The 24,306-nt window shown below is 41.8% G+C and overlaps 1 protein-coding gene across 6 annotated transcripts in view; it reads left to right on the forward strand.

The window, feature by feature from the left end:
* Positions 1–24,306, forward strand: part of SOX5 (SRY-box transcription factor 5) — a gene marked incomplete at both ends in the record, with an annotated part of 351,905 nt that overhangs the window by 244,043 nt on the left and 83,556 nt on the right. For all 6 annotated transcript variants that reach the window (XM_080914286.1, XM_080914283.1, XM_080914281.1 and 3 more), the window contains one exon: positions 10,856–10,941. In XM_080914286.1, coding sequence (XP_080770412.1) covers positions 10,856–10,941 — 86 coding nt within the window. The remainder of the gene's footprint in view (positions 1–10,855; positions 10,942–24,306) is intronic.

The following is a 24,306-nucleotide window of genomic DNA, read 5'->3' on the forward strand; positions in this document are numbered from 1 at the left end:
CGACTCTCTGTACCCACAGGGAGGCTCTCCACCCTCTGTAACTCAACTTGCAGGAGTTCTAGCACACTCTTCTGGGTTTTGTGGTTACTGTGTGCACCTCTACACAACGAACTAAAACTTAAAAAAATAACTCTTAAACCCTCTTTTCAAAAAACTAGTAAATTCATCAAGAATGAAGTATGGCTGTTCTTGCTGGTATGAAGAGTTATAATTCAGCCTCCTTGGATTTCATAATAAACCGGCATAAGGCTATCATGGGGATGAAAGATGATTTATCTTGTCTTTACATGATGTGTTTTCCCAGGTTGTCTTCAGCAGTACTAAGGCACTTGAATAGATAATAACAACTTAGCAAAGAAAGAGTTTAACACTTTAGAGATACATAATTTTACTTCAAATTAGTGTGTATGTGTGTATGTGTGCGCGTGCGTGCGTGTGCATCTGTGTGTTGAACACAACTTGCATGAGATGGTTCTCTCTTAAGTCATGTAGATTATAGGAATCAAACTTCGGTTTCCAGAATTTGTGGCAAGCTCCTCTTACACTCTAAGCCATCTCTCTGGCCTAAATATAATTTACTTTTATATCTATCTAATCATATATGAATTGCTTTTGAAATAAAAAGTCTATAAAAGACAGATCATCAGAAGAGATATCTGTTCCCTGAAAATATGTAACAAAACATTTATCTTTTTTTAGACTCTTTTTAGAATTCATTGTGGTGTGGAAAATTAAACCCAGGATGCATGTGTCCTAGAGACATGCTGTAGCCCTGAGCTATGTCCTGGAACTATGTCTTACCTTCTCTGTATGATGTCACACCCCCAGCCCCTACCCTTTTTTACTACCTTCTCTTTTTATTATAGGAAGCCATTTTAAAAAACAATTTCTTTAAATTAAACACTGTATAATCAAACCAATTGTTACTTATTTGTCAAATTATTTGATTATGATCTATTTCTTTCATTAAACCCTAAACTTTTGATTGACCAGGAAGCATCTCCAGTTAGACACTTGACTAGCTTTGTAACTCAGTAAATTATGCATCCATTTGTTCATTCTTAAAAGTGCTAAATGAGTCAGGCACTGTGCTTAGAAGTGAATATTGAAAGATTCATAAAATGTAGTCCCTGCCTTTGGCATGTTCTCTATCTAGCTGAGAAGAGTTGAATTTTTCTAGTCTGAGTGTCTGTGTCTGCCCAGCTCTTGGGGTGATTCTTCTAGGAACTCTGGGGCATTCAGGACAAATCGGTCAGGAGAGAGAAGCCCTTAGGAATAGGGATACTGAGAACTGCTCTGCAAGCAGCATCTAAGTCATTACCTGTGGAGCTTGTCAGCTTTTGCTCTAAGGCTTCTCAGCCTACAGAACTGTAAGTGAATGTTAGTTAGGCATGAAAGGGGCTCGATCCTGTGAACCTAGTACTTAGAAGGCTGAAAAAAAGGATGGCTGAAGAGTTGGAGGCCAGCCTGAGCAAGACAGAGATGGGGAGGAGAGGGAGAGAGGGAGGGAGGGAGGGAAGGAAGATTGGATTCTTGGTTTCCAGGCACCTTGTTTCAGATAGTTTGCAGTAGGTCAAATAGAGGAAGATGCTGATGTAAAGAATTGCAGTATGCTAGACATAGGCCTAACGTTTGAGAGGAACTGTTTGGAAGAAATTCATCTAAATCAGTGAGGGAAAACATTTTCAGAAAGGCTTGAGTGTGGGGATCTCTACTTCCAACCTGGAGTGGCAAGGGCAGTTGAACCACTGATGTGGTAGAGGCGCATTCTGATCCTAATCAGTAGGCTAGGGTTCACCTGACCCTGAACTGGCATGGCAAAGGGCAACTTTAAGAGTGATTCAAGGAAGCATTTTACTGTTTACTATGAAGAAATTGCTAAATAATTGAAGAACTGAAGCTCAGGGTGGAGGTCATATAAGGCATCTATGTGTCCTTCTCCATATCTGCCCATACATGTTCATTTACCTACACACACCACTCTGTCTTCCACATACCCATCTCTCCATCTGCTCACCCTCCCATCATCCACCTACCCATCTACTTATTCGTCCATGCATCTATCCATGCATCCATCTATGCAACCCTCCATGCATCTATTCATGCAGCCCTCCATGTAACCTTCCATGCAACCCTCCTTACATCTATTCATGCAGCCCTCCAAGCATCTATCCATGCAACCCTCTATGCAACCCTCCATGCATCCATCTGCCTTCAGTAAAACTACAAGAGTCTCTCAGCTTGTCTCATCTTTCCATTGGCTCTTGTTATTGCACTCAATAATTATTAATTTATAATATATAAATTTAAAAATATTTATTGGCTACATGCTGTGTGTTAGGAGCTAAATGCAATGTTTAATAAGAAAAGGATGGTCTTTTAACGAGCTACTCCCAGCTTATGTAAAGGTCTACTCCTGGTTCTTACCTCCATTTTTAGTTACCCCCCCCACCCCCAGTTACTATGAATGCAACATCACAGAGTAGGAAAGTCAGGACGAGCAAAAGTTTGGTTTGACTCATGGTTCAGAGTTCTGAGGTCAAAAACCCACATCTGAGGACTGCCTTCTCACCAGCTGATGTAATGTGGCATGTGATATAGCATAGATTCATGAAGGACAGGATTCTTGTTTTTCTTCTGAATTCCCTGGTATGCAATCACAAACACCACAGTTACATGGCTGGAGAGAAGGCTCAGCAGTTAAAGGTTCTAGTTGCTCCTTCAGAGGACCTGAGTTCAGTTCCCAGCACCCGTGAACAGCTGTAACTCTAGCTTCAGGAGATCTGACAACTAATTTTGACCCCACTTTTTCAACTATATATGTGACATACTCATGCACAGGTGTACAACTGTGCACACAAAAATAAAATAAATCTCAACAAAGAAACCCCGTGCTAGATTGCGTTCCCAAGTTCTTAATCTCTTCCAGTGAAGGTTCAGTATAAACACGGACAAACCACGCACACATTTGCTAGCATATGAAAAATGGTCTAAATTTAACAAAGTTCAAAAATTCAATAAATAGCTGCCCACACTTGAAACAGGCAGGGAGATAAGGCATTTGGAAGAAGATGGGACTTTTGTTCCTGAGCCACATGCCAGAATCAAATGGAAACCTCACCTGTGGTCCCCCTGTTTCCTTATACCTCCTTTCTGCCAACTAATTGGGGCCTCTGCTCCCTGCAGGTGCTGACCCTCTCCTGTTCCATCCGGATTAGTTCAGACCATTAGCATCTCCCACTGGATTTACTGCAATGGGTTTAACATGTCTCTTTGTCTTGCCTTTCCCTTTTCCAATCGATCTCTCTCCAGCCACAAAATTGATCTATCTGGAACACAAATCAGGCCATGTCACCAACCCTGCTTAGCATTGGCCACTGACTGACCATCAGAGCCAAGTGCAAGGCTCTGGGAGCTCTCAGTTCTGCTCGCCCTGTGGGCCCATAGCTCACTGTTCCCATCTGTACTGGATCCGTCAGAAGGCTGTACCTGTGTATACCGGAGTGTGAGTTGTGTAAGCCTTGCTAGTAAACGAACCACAAGGGATCACAAGCAGAAGGTGCTGGTTGTCAATTCTTTCAACAGCCTCTGAGATGGATCAAAGCAACACCTCCCTTCTTGGCCTCTCTTCTACACCGTCCTAAGAACCTCATTTTGTTTTAGGCTCCTGCGGAGCTTTCCCTCTGGAAAGCAGAGAAGAAAGATCAATGTGTATTAAGTGCACATCTGGGAAGGTGGATAATCTGCCTCCAGGAAGGGATGGAGGCTTGTGTATTCTCTGAACGAGACACAGAAGCTAGATCTTGGAAGTGTCCTGAAGTGTAATCTCTTAGAGAAAGTAGCTCATTGCCTGGAAACATTCAAATCAACAATCTTGATTTGCTGTAGTTTCTTCCCAGTCCAAGTTCTTTCCTCAGCGTGTCTAGAAACATTCATTACTCCTCACTTTGCCCAGACCATCCGCAAGCCAGTTTCATATGTTTGTGTGACTTCTCCTCTTTAAATAACAAATGTCATCAGAAGAGGACCTCTGTGTGTGTGTGTGCACGCACATGCACTTGTGCACTTGTGCATACATGAGCATATATGTGTATGTATGCAGGTATGTGTACATGCATGTGCGTGGAGGCGAGAGTAGTGGTTTTCATATTTCCGGGCAGCTAGAGAAAGAAACCTGTTGTTGTCAAGGAAGCAAAACAAAGGCATAATAAACACCCCAGGCTGATGAAGTATTTAGTACCTTATTTCGGTAAAGAAGTAGGTTTCAATAGCCCCTGCTTTAGTTTAGCGGCTGCTGAAAGTGTTTGCCTGACTCTGGCAAAGGCCACACCTACTTCTCCAACTCCTAACCTAAATAACCCTGTTTGAAAAAAAAAAAAACAAAACATTTTCTTGTCTTTCATATACCATAGCAACATATCATAACACAACCAGAGATGAGTGATATGTGAAGTTTCATTGTGTGAGTCAACAGTATGGGGAAACCTTCTGAAGAGGTTAAGGGCAGACTAGCATCTTTGTGCCCACATACACCGTAATCTTGGCTGTGTTATGAAAGCATTGACTAGCACCCTGGGCATGCTGTCTTCAGAAAGCTTTCACCCCTGCCTGTTCTAAAAGCCCACGCTTGGTCACCTGGCCTGATGTGGGGTTGTGACCCACAGCTGACGAAGCTGGGGCCTTGGTGTATTTTTCAACCTCATAAAAATTGTTATTTTGAACTAGAATTTTCCAGGCTTGAACTTCAAATAAGAAAACTTAATTTTGGAAAGGTTGAAGGAAAAAACTGTTCAAATGGTTAAAAACTGAGGTAGGAATAAAAGAAATTACTTTTAAGTAGTTGAAAGTCAATTTGAATAAAACACATGATTGGACTTGAAAAGTCAGAGTTTTCCATTATCTGTCATTCACCAAGTTCCCTGTGTGGTATTTACAAAATAATCCTGTTGTAATGTTTTCTTGGACCAGGCAATTGCAGGATGGCCTGAGTGAGCAACAGCATTTCCATAAAATTAGTCTTCTCTAGAAGTTTCTGATTTTCTACTTACCATTTATGAATTCTCATAGATCCCATGTCTTCTTAAGAGCATGGCATATTTGTAAAATGCATGTTGTTTCATTAACTAAGAATTAAATTGCTACATTAGAAAATTTCTCAGTAACTATGTTTCTACTTAGTTCAGAAAGTGGTTTCAGATTTCAACATACCCAGCTCTAAATATTTTGGGCTTTAAAACTTAATCTTGAGGTAGAGATGGTGTAATGTATGTGAATTTTATATTGGGTGGAGACAGTTGCTCTGGTGTGGCTCCTGGGAGAGATGCTTCTAAAATGTGCTGAAGTCTTGCTAAAGATCATGCTTATCCATTTCAGAAGCTGTATGCAACTAAAAAGACACAATAGTTGTTACTACTTTACTCATTTCTGCTGCTAAAATGTGTTGTCCTCTATTCCCTTAAATACCGAACAGGTTACCAAATAGCACCCTCAGACTGCTGTGTTCTAGAATGAAATGTCACAGACTACGTGGCTTAGGTCACAGGAATGTTTCTCACAATCATAGAAGCTAGGAGATTGTAGAGATAGGACGGTTCTTACGGAGCCTCTTCCTTTAGTCTCCATGATACATCCTCCCCTGCTTGTCCCAAAGGTACGTCCATGTCCTAAAATCTTTCTATAAGGACTCCTGTCAGGGCCAGAAAGATGGCCCAGAGTACAAAACCTATTTCTTCACAGCACAATGGCCTGAGTTCAGTTCCTGGCACCCATGCTAGAGAACTGATGCTCATCTGAAGTCATAGCACTCCAAAGGGGAGAAAGACAGGAGAGTCAGCCAGAAGGTTAAGGGCCAGAGAGCCTAGAGTACAAAGCACAGGGAGGGGCCAGACACAGTGAGACACAGCCTTTCTTCACAAGTGAGAGACAAGAACTGACCCACTGAAGATATTCTTGATTGCAGCATGTATAATATGACACACAAAGACAACACACACACATTAATTTTAAACATTGGACTTCTCTTACATTAGGGTCTATCAGTGAATACATTTGACTTATTCATTTCTTTAAATAACCAGGCTCAGATACCATGGATTTGGGTTTCAGAATATCAACAGGGACTAGACAATTAATTCAAACCATAACACACGTATATAATTACTTATTGTTTATATTACTATTTCATATATATTTATGCATATATGCATGGTAAGAGTGCATTTATTTATATATATACAAACACAAATAAAGGTACATGAATGTTATCATGTATATAAGGAATATAAATGAGAATATTCTGATGTGGGCATCGTAAAACAATGTCACAGAGTAGTCTAGACTTTGTAACCGATTACTATTTAGATGTTAGTGGTGTGTGAAACTGAGCCACCTTTGCAGGTGTTCGCTTGAATCCAAACATATTCATGAGCTTGTGTTTCTGAAATATACATCTGGGTATTCCTCCTGTTACTGAATCTCTTTACTGGCATTGCTAAAACCACATTTATATTTATATATTCCTTTTTTTTTTTTTTTTTTGAGAGAGAGAGAGAGAGAGAGAGAGAGAGAGAGAGAGAGAGAGAGAGAGAGAAAGAGAGAGAGAGGATCTCGCTATGTAGCTCAGGCTGGATTGAGATTCACAATATAGCCCAGGATGGCCTAGAACTGATAATCTCTGGCTCAGGCAGGAAGCACCGCCACCCTGGCCAGACAACTCAGTTCTCACCTGTTCCCTTTCTGTGCCAAGCATCCAAATCGCTGCCATGATGGAGTGAGGAAAAGGTTTCTCCTTTCTGCCGTGGCTCATCGCTAGGCTGGGTTCCTTTTCCCTGCCCAGGTGTCAGGTTCATGTTGTGTGCGGGTTGCATGGCTTGCTTGCTCTGTCCTCCCCGCGTACCACCTGACAGCCCCTGGGGTCACAGTGACTCCCCTTCAAATGTTGTTTAAAGCCCAAAGTACCAGCCTTTAACTCCCGTAGCCCTCAGCAATGGCCCAAGCAACACGAACACGCTCAGATAGGATGAATGTGTGATGATTAGAGGCCCAGATTTCTTTAATTTTATTGCGTATGTCTTACACAGCACCCGACAGATTCCTAATCACATGGTGGAAGTTGCAAGTGCTTATTAATTGATTAATTTACAACAAGGAAAGTAAATTATAGAAATGAATTATCCCTGTGAAGAGCACCACAGCCTGTACATGAGCGCTTTAGTTAATTTTAAGATTGTGTTCATTAAGTGAGGAATACAAATGAATTACAATGTTGTAAGCATTTACATGATCGATTCTAATAACCATACAATTACAATATTTACCATTTTAGTTAGTTTGTGCAAATGTGATTTCAACTTTAAACATTTCAACTTCCCTCCGTTGAACCCGTGTCATGAGATTAAGTAATTAATAATACCAAGTGTCAGTAAAGCCCAAATGTGTGACAGTATCTGCCCCTCCCCTTGTCGGATGCTTGTCCTGTTTTTAAAGGACGCTCCTCATTCGCAGAACAGTCTGCTCTAATGTTTGCACGCATTTCTCTTTAAACATGAAGCCTTCCTGGTCACACTTTTGCCGGCAGCAACTTCCAAGTTGTCTCTTCCAGCAGATGCCAAGGTGAAGAGACGTGCAGATCACCTGGAAGTCCCATTAAAATCTAAATTCTGATTCAGAAGCTGTACTCATGCCGATCTAACTAATTTCCCCAAAGCTGGGTGCCGTTAGACACCCAGCCTTCAATCTGATCCCGGAATGCTGGTGCCTGAAGCTCAGGCTCTTTGACATGGGAAATCCAATTCCATACACCATCCTTCGGTAGAGCATGCGCACTCGCTGGCCAGGGTCGGTGCTCTACAGTTGGAGCATGCGCACTGGCTGGCCAAGGTGGGGCAGGTGTTATACCTTCATCAGATGAGTGAATTCTCACCAGGTTTGTCCTAGTCTATGCATTTGAAAATCAGTCTGCACATCAGGGGAAGGGGGTGGGTACATGGGCCAGAAATATAAGTGATTAAGAGTCATTGCGGTTCTCCCAACAGTGGCTGGTGCACTGGGATTAGGGCAGACTTTGTACCTTTCTGAGGGGATATGGCCTCCACTCACAGATACTCACATTTTAGGAAGTGATCCACACAGCTGCCTCCAGCACCCTTTGTCTCGCCCTCACATTCACTTCAAGTCAGTTCTCCCCAGCTTCTCCCCAGGAGACTCCAGCTCCCTCCCCCAGTTCAGCTTTTCCACCCCTGGTTTCATTTCTGTCTTCCCTGAATATTCCTTCACTATCAGTCAAAATTTCCAGAATGCCTGCTGGGATGAACTCAACTGACAAAACCTGCTTGAGGGAGGTGTTCAAGTTAGTTTGCAATTCCTAGTTATGGTCGAACAAGGTGGGGAGGGGGCATTGGGGGTGGGCAGTCAAGGTGGCAGAAACATAAAGCAACTAGTCACATCCATGGTCAGGGGTAGAAACAGAATGAATGTGTGACTGTGAGCATGCTTTCTCTACAGCTCATCCTTTCCATGGCTAATTCACACCCAGGGAAAGAATAGTGCTACACATTTCTTAGACTCTTCCAGCATCAGTTAATGTTATCAGGATTGTCACCACCCTTCCCCTCACAGGCCAGCTTTTCCTTCAGTCTCTCACTGAGACCTTCTTCCCGGGTCACACACTTATTTTTAAAGTTACTAGTAGTCTCCATGTTTCCTATAGATACAAATATCGACACAGTCTCCAGTCCTAGCACCTGTTTTCCTGGGGTTTGTTCTCAACTGTAGTTACTCCAAACTGATGTCATAGGGTCTTATGGCTTCATTTTCATGCATGCTCATCTCTCTCAAAGCTTGGTACTCAAATATCCAAAACATTTTCTTATTCCTTCATGTAATTACGTCAGCCTCCTACCCTATCGAAGCAATCTTATTCCCAATCTCTGTTATGAGCCAAATAAATAGAGACCCTCTCTTCTGTCAATGTGGAGTGGAAACTCTAGAGGTCACCTTGAACAATCTGCCTTGACATAAAACCAGCCAACTTCCATGTGAGTTCTACCCAGTTAAGTGTTGAGTTTCTCAGGTTCTTACCAACCCATCCCTGTCACCAGCTACACAGAAGTCTGGCCTGAGACTAAGTCTGTGGGGATTATCTCCATGGCTGGTTGCTTCTGGAGCATTCAGCCTATTGTTGGCGGCACCATTCCCTAGGCAAGGCTCTGCTGCACTATGTAGGAAATCTAGCAGAACAAGCAAGCAGGCAGCATGCATGCAAACATTCAGTTCTTCCTGCTTGTCTATGAATGTGCTTGGCTGTGGAGTTCTCCCTGTGACTGTCTGTCAGGGACAGTCACTGGACTTGAAATGCAAACAAGCTCTTGGTTCTCTGGTTGCTTTTCCTCAGGCTGTCTGTCACAGTAACAGAAACAAAGCTAGAACATTCTCTCTCGAATCAAAATACTAAATGTTATCTATATATAATCTCCATACCAGTAAAAGTATTTATTATAACACAAAATTACAGCCGAGTATAAAGTTAAGAAGTTGGTGGAACAGATGTTGAAACTCTCTGAACATGCTACTAAGGGCCTCTCTGGAAGCCTACAGCTTAGACTTCACTGCATTCCTAATAAACTCTGTGTTTATGTTAAGTTTTTTAAAAATTCACCTTTCTGTGTCAAGAGCCCTGTTCACCATTTATCCTGGGTACTCAGTAAATTTTTAAACCTGAATTACCTTAATATTGTTTATGCATGAACACTTAAACAGCCTCTTTCATGGATTAATGTTATTTTTGTTTTGTTTTGTTTTCCGATAGGGTCTCACTTGTGTAGTCTCCACTGGCCGTACATTTCAGCTCCTTCTGCCTCAGTCTCCTGAATGATAGGTTTACAGAGACACCTGGCCTTACATGTTCAGTTTCTAAAACCAGTTTAATGTATTAGAAAAATTGTTCTTACAGTCGTTACTTTTGATTTCTTTCTGTATCATATTCCCAGTGGTGAACTAATGTGTACTATTGATTCCATTACTAACACACAGTTGGCCTCTGTGCACTGTAGCTGCCTTAGCTCTTATTAAGCAAATAAATATTTTTGATCTGCATCAAAAAATACACCACATAATTTATGTATACCTCTGGTGTACATTTTTATAGAACATACGATGAAAAAAACAAAATTAATCTTTGACCTTATTTTTTTAAGTCTAATTTTGAAAGACCTATTTGTCCATTTTTTGCCTTTCAAATATACTTTTGTCAACATTCATCTCTATGAAATTAAAATGTCGACATTTCCTATAATGTCAAAAAGAAAAGAAAGGACAAACCTGAACATCTTTACTCTGAAGTCCTCCGTGAACTATTAGAGAGGTTATTTGAATCCAGGCCCCGATGCAACATTCAAAAAGTTTAGCTAATGGTTTTAAATCTTTGGTGTTTAGCTGGTTAAAATGCAAGTGAGTTTAGTTAAGTTCTGCCTGTGATAAGACTGAAAAGTTGGCAAGGACATGCTGTGCTCTGATCAAGTCTGCAGTGGTGTGTGTGTGTGTGTGTGTGTGTGTGTGTGTGTGTGTGTGTGTGTGTGTGTGTGTGTGTCTAAGTACAGCCCTCTGAACCATGCACCCCCAACCCCCCATTCTCCTAAACACATCATGAAAAAAGGATGAGGTTTCAGCCTTAATTGCTCCCTCCTTTTATTCACATTCCTCTCAGCCAGGGTTGTGAAGAGTGTTGGTAAAGGCTACACAATAGAGCTTTTCATTAGGCACACAAAGGCAGGCTTTGGGGGAGAGTGAATGCAGGAGTTTAATTTGCAGGTGGAGAGGAGATAAAGGGTGCTGACGTCTCTATTATTCTCTTACTTAGGTGACCCTTACCCCGTTCAACTGATCCCAACCACCATGGCCGCTGCTGCTGCAGCAACACCAGGATTAGGCCCACTTCAGCTGCAGGTAAGTCGGGAGACAGTGCCGGGGAGGCAGGGGTTAAGTAGGAGCCACCAAAGGCCACCATTATCCTCTTAGAGCAAACCAAGGAGGGCTGGGCCTTTGGTCACACATTGGTTTTGTCTTTTTATTTGTTCTGAGCCCCAACTCCCAAAGAATTTTTTTTTTTTTCAGTTTTGGTTGTGTGCTCTGAACTGAATATTACTTAGCATTTTGACATTGCCTGGTGGTAAGGTTTAATTAACAATGTGAGCCTGGGTTTCCATCCTGTTGGAAGGCATCATGATTTCTGTCATAGAATGGTCCCCAAAAGAACAACATCAACATCAACAACAACAACAACAACTAAACAGCTTGTCAGAGATATCGAACCCCAGCCATGATCCAAAGCAACTGAAACAGAATGTAATTTGAAATCATTGAGGATCCCTGGTGTTATTAAAGTACCCGGGCCCATTTGTTCTCCTTGCTTAGTGGCAGATGACTGAAGCCAGCAAGAAAGACCAGACCAAAGTCAGCAGGTGTCCATCTGAGCTTGAGCTCATCCTGACATCCTAATGGAGACCTCTCTCCCCCTCAGACTGTGCATCTCCAGTACACCCAGGAAAAGTCAATAACCCTACCAGATGTCCAAGCGATTTCAGAAATTATGCCCCCGAGGTTAAAAAGAGAATCGATGTGATTTTAGTAGAAGGGAGCGCCCCTTATCTCAGACTCTGAATTGGTACCCCGTAAAACACATCATCTGCCCAGTTACTGTAAACCTCCGAATTCTGCAGCTAATGAGAACAGATGAGAAGCTAAGACCTGGGTCTGTCTCCTCCTGGAGAACTGGTTTACCAGCATGAGAAACACTATGCAATGTCAGATGTACTGCTGCCCACATGGTAACATTGGAACCTAACCCGTGAGTGTGACTCACCTTACCCGGCAGTAATCTATGTTGAGGTTTCATCAGATCCTCCAGAGCTGCCTAGAACCGAAGAGCACAGAGAAATGTCCAAAGCTGGAGGCTGGCCGGGGATGGTTCTGTGAGCACTGAGTCTTCTGTAGAGATTATAGCATTTGCTCCTCGGTCTATCTTTTCCGTGAAAAACGACAGGGTGTCTGTTTCTTTGAGCTAGAATATGTTCAGATGTGTTGGAGCCATGAGGACAATAAAATTACCGTAACATTTGTTATCCTTTTCAAATGGTGTCTGGGGAACAGCAACAATATAGTAAAGGGGCTGTCGTAGCTAAGACTCCAGAGGTGCGCACATATACTCACTGTCTATATTTGTTATGGGAAAATTCTTTTTTTCTAACTTTCCCAAAGAATGACATATATTACCTGCCATTTGAAGCATCTATGCTTGTGGGTAATAGAAAATGGTCTTTTATAATAGAGCTAGAAGAAAAGATAAAAGAGACAAAAAGAACAGAGGAATTAGAGGAAACCGGTAGAGCAGCCCCCAACGACAGATTTGAATGTGGAAACAGGATTTTAGGGTTTATTGTGCAGACTGAGAGTTTCAGTTTGCCAGACTCGCTGGAGAGAAGGGTGGCTGTGAGGTGAAAGTGCCCCCCTGAGTCCCACTGTTGCTCTCCACCAGAGAGAAGTGTTGTTCAGCGAGCATCTCAGAAGCTTTTCCTGTGAAGACAGATTAGAATATCTAGCCTAAGTAAAGCTTGGTTACCATTCTGATGTGTTTTCAGCTTTTCTCATGATCTAAAGTATTCATCTCTTTACTGAGAAATCAAGACCGTCTTCGAGTGCAAACTGGTTTTCTCTTTCTGTAGACAACACAGTCAGCAGCAGGGCAAGGTCCTGTCGTTCCTTTTCTGGGATGCTGTGTTTTGCTATGTTCTGTCTGTTCCTGAACACGTCATCCTCTTATCTCTGCTGCTCAGTCAGCTCTCGAAAGCCTCAGCCTCCTACCTCGTTCTTGGAACAATTATAATCCTTACATCACCTTCGAAAGGTTTCCATGTAGGTGATCTTGTACCCATTAAAGTTTATAATTTTGGTTACCTATAATCAGATTACCTATCCGGTAATATCATAAGAAAACTGGCAATCAGAACACCTTCACAGAAAGCTGTATATACTCTTATGATGTACTTGTACAAACATGTACACATAATTTAATTTTGCAATTACGGGGAAGATGGGGGTAGGGCAGATAGTCACACCAAACAATTTCCAAAGACTTGTAACTTAAGACCTGCTAAGTTTTTGCTCCATGGCTTCTGACATCCTTACTGTAGATTCATGGGTCCCTCAACCTCATTTCAGCCTGCCTAATACCTAAGAAGACACCAGTGTCCTCCCCACATGGTAGACTTATGAAGATAGGTTTGGGGAAAGCCATCTACAATGGTGTTAATGTTCATAGCATATCTACTTCCACTGGGGAAATATGCTTCTGAAATGCTGTCATAGTGGGAGGGAAGAAACAAGCCAGTTTTAAGGCTACCCAAACTCTGCCTTGAAATATGCTAGGCTCCACTGACCACCTCTTGGCACAACATCGGACCCTCCCAAAAATTAACTCATACTGCTAGAAATTCATTCAAGTGTCCAGACCACATCTTACCATCTACTTGTCTGCTATCAGGTCAGAAACCTAGTTCTGGAGACCAAAACTAAGGAAGCCACTTACACTTTTCCTTCTTAACCACACACATCCCCTGTGGACATGCAGGATGGCACACTGGAGAAGCTCTCTCTGTGTGTGTGTGTGTGTGTGTGTGTGTGTGTGTGTGTGTGTGAGTGTGTGTGTGTGAGTGTGTGTGTATGTGTGTGAGTGTATATGTGTGTGTGTGTGTGTGTGTTTGTGTGTGTATGTGCGTGTGTGTGTGTGTGTGTGTGTGGTTCTCTTGGGCATCGATCAGTTTCCCAGTAGGCTGAGCTGGATGGGTCTTATCCATAAAATGTCATAGCTTCTTTGTGGTTGAGACACACCCACACTGACAGCAGCCACTCAGATAACAGAGCCACTCAGGTAACAAGAGTTCTCCATCTGCTCCTGCCCTTGCTTCCTGCCCTTGCTTCCTGCCCTTGCTTCCTGCCCTACGTTCCTTCACAGACAGATTGGCATGCTTGGCTGAGACCCTCTTCTGTGTTTCCTTGGGGCTGTGATGATAGTGTACCTTGCAGCAAGAATCCCATCCTTCTCCATCAAACCAATCCAACTCAAGCTCCCTAATGGACAGGTACCCTGACAGTTGTGCACAACCTCAGTGTGTCCAACTATGATTTCTTCAGGACGGTTGTCTCACATCCATGTGGGACAGGCTTTAGGCTTTGTAGCTCATCAGCCAACCAGCTGAGAAAGGGATTTGAGTTTTTCTTTTCTTCTGACTTCTCCGAGCTTTGTGAACTCTGCTTCCCCTCTTGGGAGGAAGAGAACCGTGCTCTCTCTATACACCTCTTATAGTCATTGGCCGGGCTTTCCTTCTCTTCATCCTGCTCTGAGATGCTAGCTCACATTTGTGTTCTATGCTGTGAAGAGAAGGGAATGGCGACTTGAGAAAACAGAGGCAAGAGTCACACAGTCAGTGCTGCACATGAGGATCAGAGGTTCTGGGCCAATGCTGGAGAGCTAGTTCAGTGGGGTTTCAGGAAAGGGAGCTGACAGCCCTGTTGCTGTTAATTGCCACGTTTTTTGTTTTAAAAACTTTCTTCATGGGATCTTTTAGTTTTTGGCTTCTGCTACTGTTTGATGTTTCTGTTTGTCCTGGGAGTGGTGAGCCCAGGGTACCTTTCCCAACACAGCAGCAGTAGGGACCCTGGACTGAGGAAGAGGCAGGAAGGACAACTGGGGAGTTACTTATATGCATTCCTCTGACATACCAGAACGCGATCCGAGTCTATAATCGTTCCTTGCTAAAGGAAAGGAATCTTCAGCAAATACAGGGTATGGCCCTCCTCTTGTGTTCAAATATAGTGGTTTGAATTTATATCAAATTCTATAGTGGTTCATGTTGCTAGCTCTGGTTGCTCAGCATTCTAGGTAAGGAATTTTCTAGAATGGTCTCGTTTAATTATTGTCACTGCACTTGGACTTAGATACTAGTAGCTCCCTTTGACAGGGAAGAAAGCTGGAGCACAGAGTTCAACACCACCATTTTAAATAATTACATTTGGTTCACCATGCCCAGGAGACTTTATTTGCAACTCTACCATCCTTCTCTCCCAAGAGGCTCTCTAACTCAGTAACGGGAAAATCAAATTGAAACAGTAATGACGATTGGTTGGCATTTCTTTAAATACCCTGTGCTTTCTAGAAGCAAAGTGACCAGTGGCAAAGGTAGTGGTGGCTGCACTTGGTACTCTGAGCTTTGAGCTTTGCAGAGCATCAATTCAAACACTTTCAGCCTGAGATCTAAAGAGGAGCTCTGAAGATCTTTCTTCCACTTCTGCTCGATGGGATTAACCCATCCTGTCGACTTTTAAAGTTATTTGGACATAAGATGTTTTCCACTGTATACGATGTATAACACTGTATAACACTATATGTGTGTGTGTGTGTGTGTGTGTGTGTGTGTGTGTGTAAAACACTCATTGTGTGAATGTATGAGTATGTATGTGTGTGAGTGTGTGTGAGTGTGTGTGTGAGTGTATATGTGTGTGAGTGTGTATGAGTGTGTGTGTATGTGTGTGAGTGTGTGTGTGTGAGTATGTGTGAGTGTGTGAGTGTGTGTGTGTGTGTGTGTGTGTGTATGTATGAACAGAACCATTATGGAGGGAGGGGCAGAGGTGAGCATAATGACTTTACTAAGAGACCAGCACAAAGGCACCCCGTAAACTACTTTTTTTTAACTACTTACCCATTGTCTTGTCCCTGGAAATCACGACCATGTGTAATCAAAACGTATTTTCTATGAAAGCAGACCCCATTCTGTGTTTTTAGGAGTAGGTGAAATATTTCAAACGCCATCATCATGTATCACTCTCATTTTTTTGAGACAAACAATTTAATCACGGTTATGAATACAATAAAACAAACACATTACTCCAATTACCTTTTTTAAAAAAAAAAAATTCTTTTTCCTTAGAGCAAATGTGTTTGTATCTGATGTCTCCTACACCCTCTCTAAGGACCTGGGCCACATGACTGCCTGCAGATTGGCCATGGGGAGGGAAGATGATATAGATGTTTATGTAGACCATGGACTCAGGCCCACATGGATTTCCCTAGGGGGTGTCTTCCCTCGTGTCCAGGCTGCTCCCCCTCTGGTCTCTGTGAGTGCCCTCACCCCATCTTCTTCACTTCCAAGCAAAAGTGCTATGCTGAGCTGTGAGCTCTGCCGCTCCAGCTGTCATTCATGGTCCTCGCCTTACTAAGCATGTCAAAACTCCACTCACTCCTTCCCACCATAACTGACTATGCTAGACCAGCCCATCATCCATCCACAGAAGCCCCAGAATACTCTTGCAGGCTTGGTCTTGCCAACCCAGTGCATTTTCTTTCTGCTAATTTTCTTTTTGTTAAAAATAAATAACGGCCATGACTTGTTCCTGCTTAAGACCTTAGCTACCTCCCTGATGAGTTCCGTTCTTTCTCTGCTCCTGGGAGATGCTATTCCTCTCACTGCTGTGACCAGATACCTGGCAAGATACACTGGAGGGAAGGGATGTTCCTTTTGGCTTCCAGTTGACAGGATGCAGCCCTCTAGGATGGGAAAGCAGGATGGTGGACCTTGTGGTTGTCATGGCCACAGCCAGGGGCTGCTCTCCCCTATCTTGGCAGACCAGAAGATGGTAATGCTTCTGCCTATCCAGCTTTCTTGGTTTTTCTTGTTCGGTTCACCATGGGATTTTGTCACATGCTATGGTGGCAGCCTCTCTACTTCGAATCTTCCGTTGGGACAGAGACACACCCAAAGGTATACCTCCTAGGTAAACTAAATCATATCAAAGTGACAGTGTGGATTACCCATCTCATTCGTCCAGCCAACTCAGACTTAACCTTCAGGTTTCATATGAAAAGGTACCTTTCCTTCAAGGAAGACTTGTTCCCAAACCTGTATAAGGTGCTTTTGAGGTATGTTCTAAATTATACTTTCTGGGTGTTCTAGTCAGGGCTACTGTTGCTGTGATGAAATCCAATGACCAGAGCAACTTGGGGAGAAAAGTGATTATTTGACTCATACTTTCACAGCACTGTTTATCACTGAATGAAGTTGACTGGAACTCAAGCAAGGCAGGAACCTGGAGGCAGGAGCTGATGCAGAGGCCATGGAGGGATGCTGCTTGCTGACTTGCTCCCCATAGCTTACTCAGCCTGCTTTCTTACAGAATGAAGGACCGCCAACACAGGGATGGCTCCCCCCATAACAGGCTGGGCCCTCCCACACCAATCACTAATTAAAAAAACATACCCTATAGGCTGGCCTATAGCCTGATGACATTGAGACACTTTCTCAGTTGAGACTTCCTCCTCTCCAGTGACTCTAGCTTGTGTCAAGTTAGCATAAACTATCCAGCACACTGGTTTCAATCAATCAAAATCCAAATGCTAGTAACCTGCCATTATTTGAGCTTGAACAAATGCTTTTTATGCATTAATGGGCTCAGTAAACACATGTTGAGTGGAGGGTGGGGGAGAAAGTTAGCATTACAATTTCAGTAAATTATCTGATTCTCTTATATTACTGTCCTATGATACAAAAAAATTAAGTTTAATGATAAAAGTAGTTTCCTCTATAAATATCCATATTTCAAAATTATCAATGATAAGAAATGTAAAAAAAAAAAAAACAAAAATGATCAAATGAACAATTTTTACTTGTGTAGGAATAGAAAATCAGTTTTAAATTAGTTCCAGGATATCATATTAACACCTTATAAAGAAAAAAATAAACTATTCTTAGTAAACTGTTTTGAAAAATACTGTATGTGGCTGGCATCATGGTTGGCACTACAGTATTTGCAAAATTTAATTTGTAACCTTGCTTTAAACAGCCTTGGTCTGTTCCATCTATGGCTGACACCACTGTTCCTTGACTTGGGAAGGCAGATTTTTGTAGCCTTTGAGTTTCAAAGTAGCTCTTCCTTCTACATGGCTCTCCATTTGCCTGGAAGGCTTTCTCTCAATTCTGTTAACGTATGGCACAGTCTCCCCTTTCTGGGATCTACATATTCACACTGTTTACATTATAGCCAGCATCCACCTATAGCTCCCCTTCCCACTCATCTGCACTGCCCATCAAACCTGTTCCCTGGTTCCTTGTCTGACTCCTGGGAATGGTGTACCCCAGCAACAGGATCTCCTCCTTGTGGTATTGCCTCCTCAAAAAAAAAAAAAAAAAGTTAGAAAATCAGTGCTCAGCATCTATCACATGCTGAGGGTAACAATAGTTTTCCATAAGATAATGCAACTTATGATTAATTTCTGAAACAAATTGTATTTAAGCACCAGGTGACTTTATGGTTATTTTGGTCTCTATTTGAAGATGCTTGGGGCATAAGGAAGCTCTGGCCAGCTCTGCAGTGCATGCTTGTTGCCTCCCCTTGCCTTGGCATAAAACCATGGGCTGCTGCATAGACTCTGTGCTTGTACTTGGGGTAATTGTCTAGTTCTTCTGAAGTCATTATAGTTTACCAATGAAAGACGAAGCATTGCAACACCTAATCATTCCTATATTGTTAGCTAGCGTGCACACACACACACATAAGAATATGCATGCTGGAGGTGCTTTTATGCAACACAGTATGGCTCATCTTGCCAAGGCAACATTGACGTAAACTGTGTCTACAGAATAGATGGATGTATTCATCAAAACAGTAACTAGCCAATTAGTGCACTCATATACTGACTTGACCTGTTTTCCCTTTGTTTCCTTTGATTTCTTTTTTAAATTTCTCTTTTCTAAATACTGCCCCCCCCATCCCCATGTGTGAAATTGTATGATTTGGACATTTTTTTCTTCCTGATGTCAGTTCTTTTTAAAGAAGGTGGGTTTTATTTTTACACAAAATGAACCTAGCTTTATTTTTGCATTTAAAATGAAGTCTAAGTATTTACACAAAATAAAGCTAACAAAAAATTTTGGACGTTTGTGTCTAGATGAAGTCAGTTATGAATTGTCTGCTCCTAATTAATAACATCCAATGCCTGCAGCAGACTTCCAGCTAACATTTATCTTTCCCATTCATTCTCATTAATTTGCATTTTAGTTAATGAGCATCATGAATCTTTTAATAGTAGTTATACTGTACGGTCCTATTTCTATTTTTTAAAGCTAAGCTTCTAATATTTGAAATTAGAAGGAAATATTTATCCGGTTTCTTCTCACTTTATAAATACTGTGTCTATCTTGGCCAAAAGATGGTTACCACCTGTTCTACCTATAGGAAGCCAAAAGTACCGACTCCAACCAGTGATTAATAGTGATAAGCAGAAGGAAACAAAGATTGGAATTTTGGGACAGTCATATTTTGCTCAAAATAAGCAAGTAGGCCTCAATCAAGAATTCGTATTGAATTAATTAAACTTTAAAAATTTTACTACAACTATTTTAAAAATTCAAAAGAATATTTTTGGAATGTTAAGGCTCAAAATTCTGATTTTCTGTGAGCTTAGGAGCTCCTGCAGTACCAGGAACATGCCCTAACCGCAATTCATGAACCAAATGAACCAACAAAGTTTGTTAGTTGGAGAACCCCATGTGAAGGAGATAACAGTTGGGAGTTGTCAAGGGTGAGGTAGCATTGGCTTCTGGCTGACAGACCTCCACCAAGGTAGATGTGGCCTACAATAAAACCAAACCCTGAGATTGGTCTTCTTATCCAAACCCTACTGACCTTTGAAAAAAGTCTAGGCATTTATGATGGTAAGACAGTGATAAATGTTTCATAGTCGCCAGGGATGAGAGCTACTGAGCATAGCTTGTGGTGTTCAGCCAAGAAAGAGTACCTCAGAAAGATCTAGAAAAGAAAACCGAATGGAAAGTTCTTGTGCAATGTAGATAGATCCTGTGAGATCTGGTTAAAGGGATGGGTGTGCTTCTGTGCTAGAGTTTCCATGTGACGCTTTCCCAGTGGAGTCTCTAACTACTCAGGTGAGCATTTGGACCCTTGATTCCCTCAGCAGATAGGAAATGATCTAGGGCCTCACAGCTGCATCTCTGGTAGGCTGCTTGCTTCCCATTTTCTATCTGCTTGAGTGGATTTTCTCACAGGTCAGAAGGCATAACACTCTTGCTTCTTCCTCCTTTGACCCTGAGCCTGCAGGCCAGATAGACTGAAGTACACATAGGATTGAACACCACAGCTGCAGAGCAAGCATTTGCATATGCATTAATAGAGGGGGAGAACTCAACAATTAAATTGTGTACAGAGACATCCTGCATACTAAAGACATATGCAAAGGGACCAGGAAAGGTGCAGCCAACATTCACTCTGACTTTTCCAAGCCCACATGGGATCCAGTCAGAGTCCAGCAGTTTCCAAGCATCCTTCAAGGAAGAGCCTGTTAGGTTGTGAATCTGGAGTCATTCCCACCCTTGGGGTTCCCAGGGGATGCTTGACATTTGGACAATGAGAATAACACTTTCAACGTGTGTCAGATGCTAAGAAAAACATCAGCCCAATGTTTTGCCAGCACATGTTTTTTATTATGACCAAACAGGTGGCAAATTTAAAACCTGTAGCTGAATCTCTACCATGGCAGATTATATGATCTTCTTAGGGCCAGGGTCCTCGTAACAACTTCATTCTGGTGTCTTGGTGGTAATCAATATATGTTAGGTGACTCTCCAGTGTTCCTGGGTTAATTAATGTGCCTACAACGATTTCTAGGCTCAAAGCCAATGGTAGATGGTTCTAAGAACCATACCAGTTTGCTGTAAGGTTAAAGGCTTGCATTTTTTTTCATTTTACCAAGAAAGGCAGAACTACTTAATGTTTGAATTTTGGCTGCAGGTAAGGAGAGGGAAACAGCTAATATGTTTATCTTAGAAATGTGGTATTTGATGAAACTGGTAGTTTCGCTTGGACAACCAGCATGCTTTAAAGGGATTATTCTTTAACCGAAGGATATTTATGGATTCAAAACTGCCCTGGTTGTAAAGGTTTATAAAGATCACAATTATCACTGTCACTGGGAAGCAGAGTCCGAATGAGGACAGGTCAACAGCTGCTGGGTGGTTTTAGTTGGTATCACAAAACAATTTGGATATGATGATCTATTAGTGAGGCTGTGTACAAACACGCATGTGGGACGTGTAGGCTGCATTACCACAGCTCAGAAGCCTGGGATGATGCCCCTCAATTATGAATCATTGAGGCAGTGGCATATGGTCCCTTTATAAGATAATTTGATGGAAAGAAACATGAAGGTCAGAATGACGGCTTCATCGTACTGAGGAGCCATCTTTAGATTCATGTTCTAAGAGGTAAGTGCTCCTTACATGCAAGCTTTTGTTGTATGCCAAGGTTGCCCGTGACTAAAGCTCAGCTTCAAGTTTCTCTGTCCTTCGTTTTCCTTGTCTATAAGATGTGGGCAGAAACGATAGCTCTGTGTGAGAGTGGAAGGAGCCAAGGCATGGAGAATATCAGAGCAATAGACGTGACCATTAGCAACCATCATGCACTATGGTATGGCCAAGATCCAATGGTAGATATTTTTAGCTGATTAACAGAGCTTTCTTGGCTGCTATTAAAGTTGTGTTTGTTATTTAAATTGTAAATTGACAATTAGGGCACAATATTTTTCTTATATAAATATGTACCAATAAAACTGAGAGAATACTATATTCTCCTGTGTTCTATAACATAAAGTGCATTGAAACACACCGTAGAAGGGTTAGAGAGACCCTCAGGGAGTGTGAGTGCTGCTGCTCTGGCAGAAAGCTAACATTTATTCTCCCAGCACCTACATCTGATGGCTTACAAACACCAGTGATTCTACCTTCAGGGGTCTGGCGCCCTTTTCTGGCTTTTGTAGGCACTATACTCACAAGCACATACCCAAACACAGATACTCATGCACACACATAGAAGAATAAAAAAAGACAACAGGAGGCAAAGCACTTACTTATCTAAACTAGAAGCATCTGGATGGCTACTTGGAATGCAGTTTCCCACATTTTGTTATTGTGCACTGTTTTTTTTTTTTCATTTTTCATATCTATAAAATGGTAGCCTCCAGCCATGCCCTGCATTTCCATAGGTATAGTGAAAATGAATGGCTCTGTGTATTGCCTCCAACCGCTTTAAATAAATATCAAATAAAATCTAAAATAAATCATTGTTACATACGGCCTTTTAATATGATATTTAAATTTTAAATAACATGAAAGTGTTTTCTGGTATTAGTATCTGATACACAATCACATGCTGTGCATGGTTGTAGAATTATCTTCTTTACCGCATATTCTACCTGCCACCCTCTTTCTATGCCATCTGCAACCAAATCGTTTCTCAACCTTTAGAAACTTTATTTTGTATTACTTTCTTTGAGGGAATGCTTTTATTTCACACTTTAATGCAAAAGTGAATTATGTTGGTAGAGCTATACATCCTACAAATATTTCAGAACTATGTAATTTTTTTTTAACTTGAGGAATCCCAAGTCATAAGGAATCAAGCATAGTTCCATGCAGACCTTAGAGGAGTTCAAAAGGAAGGAGAATAGAGGTATAAGAGAGGAGCAGGGTTTGAAGAAAGACAGGGACTCCCTCTGACATGTGGATAATAGGCAAGTGATAGACAGACATGACTTACTAGATGGGTGATGATGGATTGATAGATTGAAGCTAGATCATTGATTATATATAAGGATAGATGATTAGTCAGTGGGTAGATTATTAGATAGATAGATAGATAGATAGATAAGAGGATATATTATTAGATAAATGAATCAATATGTAGAGAGATAGATTAGCTGAAAGGCTGGGTGGATAGATGATTAGATAGATGGATGGATGAATGGATGATTATATTGATAGATGGGTAACGGATATGTCATTGGATGGATAGATGGACAGACAGATGAATGAATGATGGATGGATGATAGAGACAGGGTTAAATACATTATTAAATACATATAGATGGATGAATGGATATATTGGATGGATAAATAGACACATAGGTGCATACATACATACATACATAAACAGACTATAAATAGGTGGTGAGATGGACGTGAGATGAGAGATGGACACACATGGGTGGATGAGCGGAAGCTCACCATTGGTGATCAGTTGTTTCCCAGTGCTCTACCCCAGCACCAGCACACACACTGTGTCAGCGTCTGTAGGTTAAAATAGCTTGAACCAAAGATTCTGCTGCTTAGTAGACCTAAAGCTCCCTCTCTAGTCTTATAGAGGAAGCAATTGAGAGTAAGTAGTGACTAGGCTAAGCCAGTGACTTTGACATTCTTCTTATTGAAATTTAAGCCTTCAAGTTTTGTTATAATATCCTTAAAATAAAAGTATGTCTATGCGTGTGTGAGAGAGAGACAGAGACAGAGACAGAGACAGAGAGACAGAGTTATGTTTTTGTTCTGGCTAAAGTAGAGAGAAATCACTGATTTAGCACTTGGATCATTCAGTTAAGAAAGTTTGGGTCCAGCAGGGACCAGCACTGGCATGTCAGTTACAATGGTGACCTTCTTGAATGGCTTCCCTCTTTGTAAACTCTGAGAGTTAATTCTTTTGTGAGAAACTCCAGGAAGATCAAGGGATTTAGAAAACAAAACAGCAAAGAAACTTGCTGTCTCCTATCTGTTTGCACATAGAGAGTTCAAAGTGGGTTTGTTTACATCCTGTGTCTTGTTAATATTCTGTTGCTTCTCAGAAGTGGGTTACTCAAAAAAAAAAAAAAAAGATTACATAATCATGCAGATATGGGTTTGCAGTTGTGGATGAACCATTCTGACTCAAAGACCGAGAAAAGCCACATCACAACATAGGAATATTATTTGTTTGGCAAGTGTCTTGATAAAACGTTCAAATAGAACGTCCTTGGTTTCTTCAGGGGTGGGATTAAGCCCAGAACTTTTGGGCCTATTTCCAGGGGAGGTTTAATAGTCTCAGATGAGCAGTGGTATAGCCAGAAGTGGGGGAGGTGTAGACAGGTCCTCTTGTTCACTTCTCTTACTCTTAACCTCTCTCTCACCATCCCCCCTCACCGTCCCCCTCTCTCTCACCCCCCTCTTACCCCTCCCTCTTACTCCCCTCTCTCTAACCCCCCCCCTCTATCTCTCTGTCTCTCTACCTCTCTGTCTCTTTCCTCTCTCTCACTCATTCCAACTGTATTCTGCATGAAGAGAACAGGCAGGAAGAAGCAGGTCAAAGTGTGCTGTCAGTGACTGTCTTTTATCAGAACTTAATAAATGAATAAATCCTGGGATGTTACAATTACGTTCTTTTTAATAT

The sequence above is a fragment of the Micromys minutus genome (genome assembly GCF_963924665.1).
Source record: "Micromys minutus genome assembly, chromosome: 3".
Lineage (NCBI taxonomy): Eukaryota > Metazoa > Chordata > Mammalia > Rodentia > Muridae > Micromys > Micromys minutus.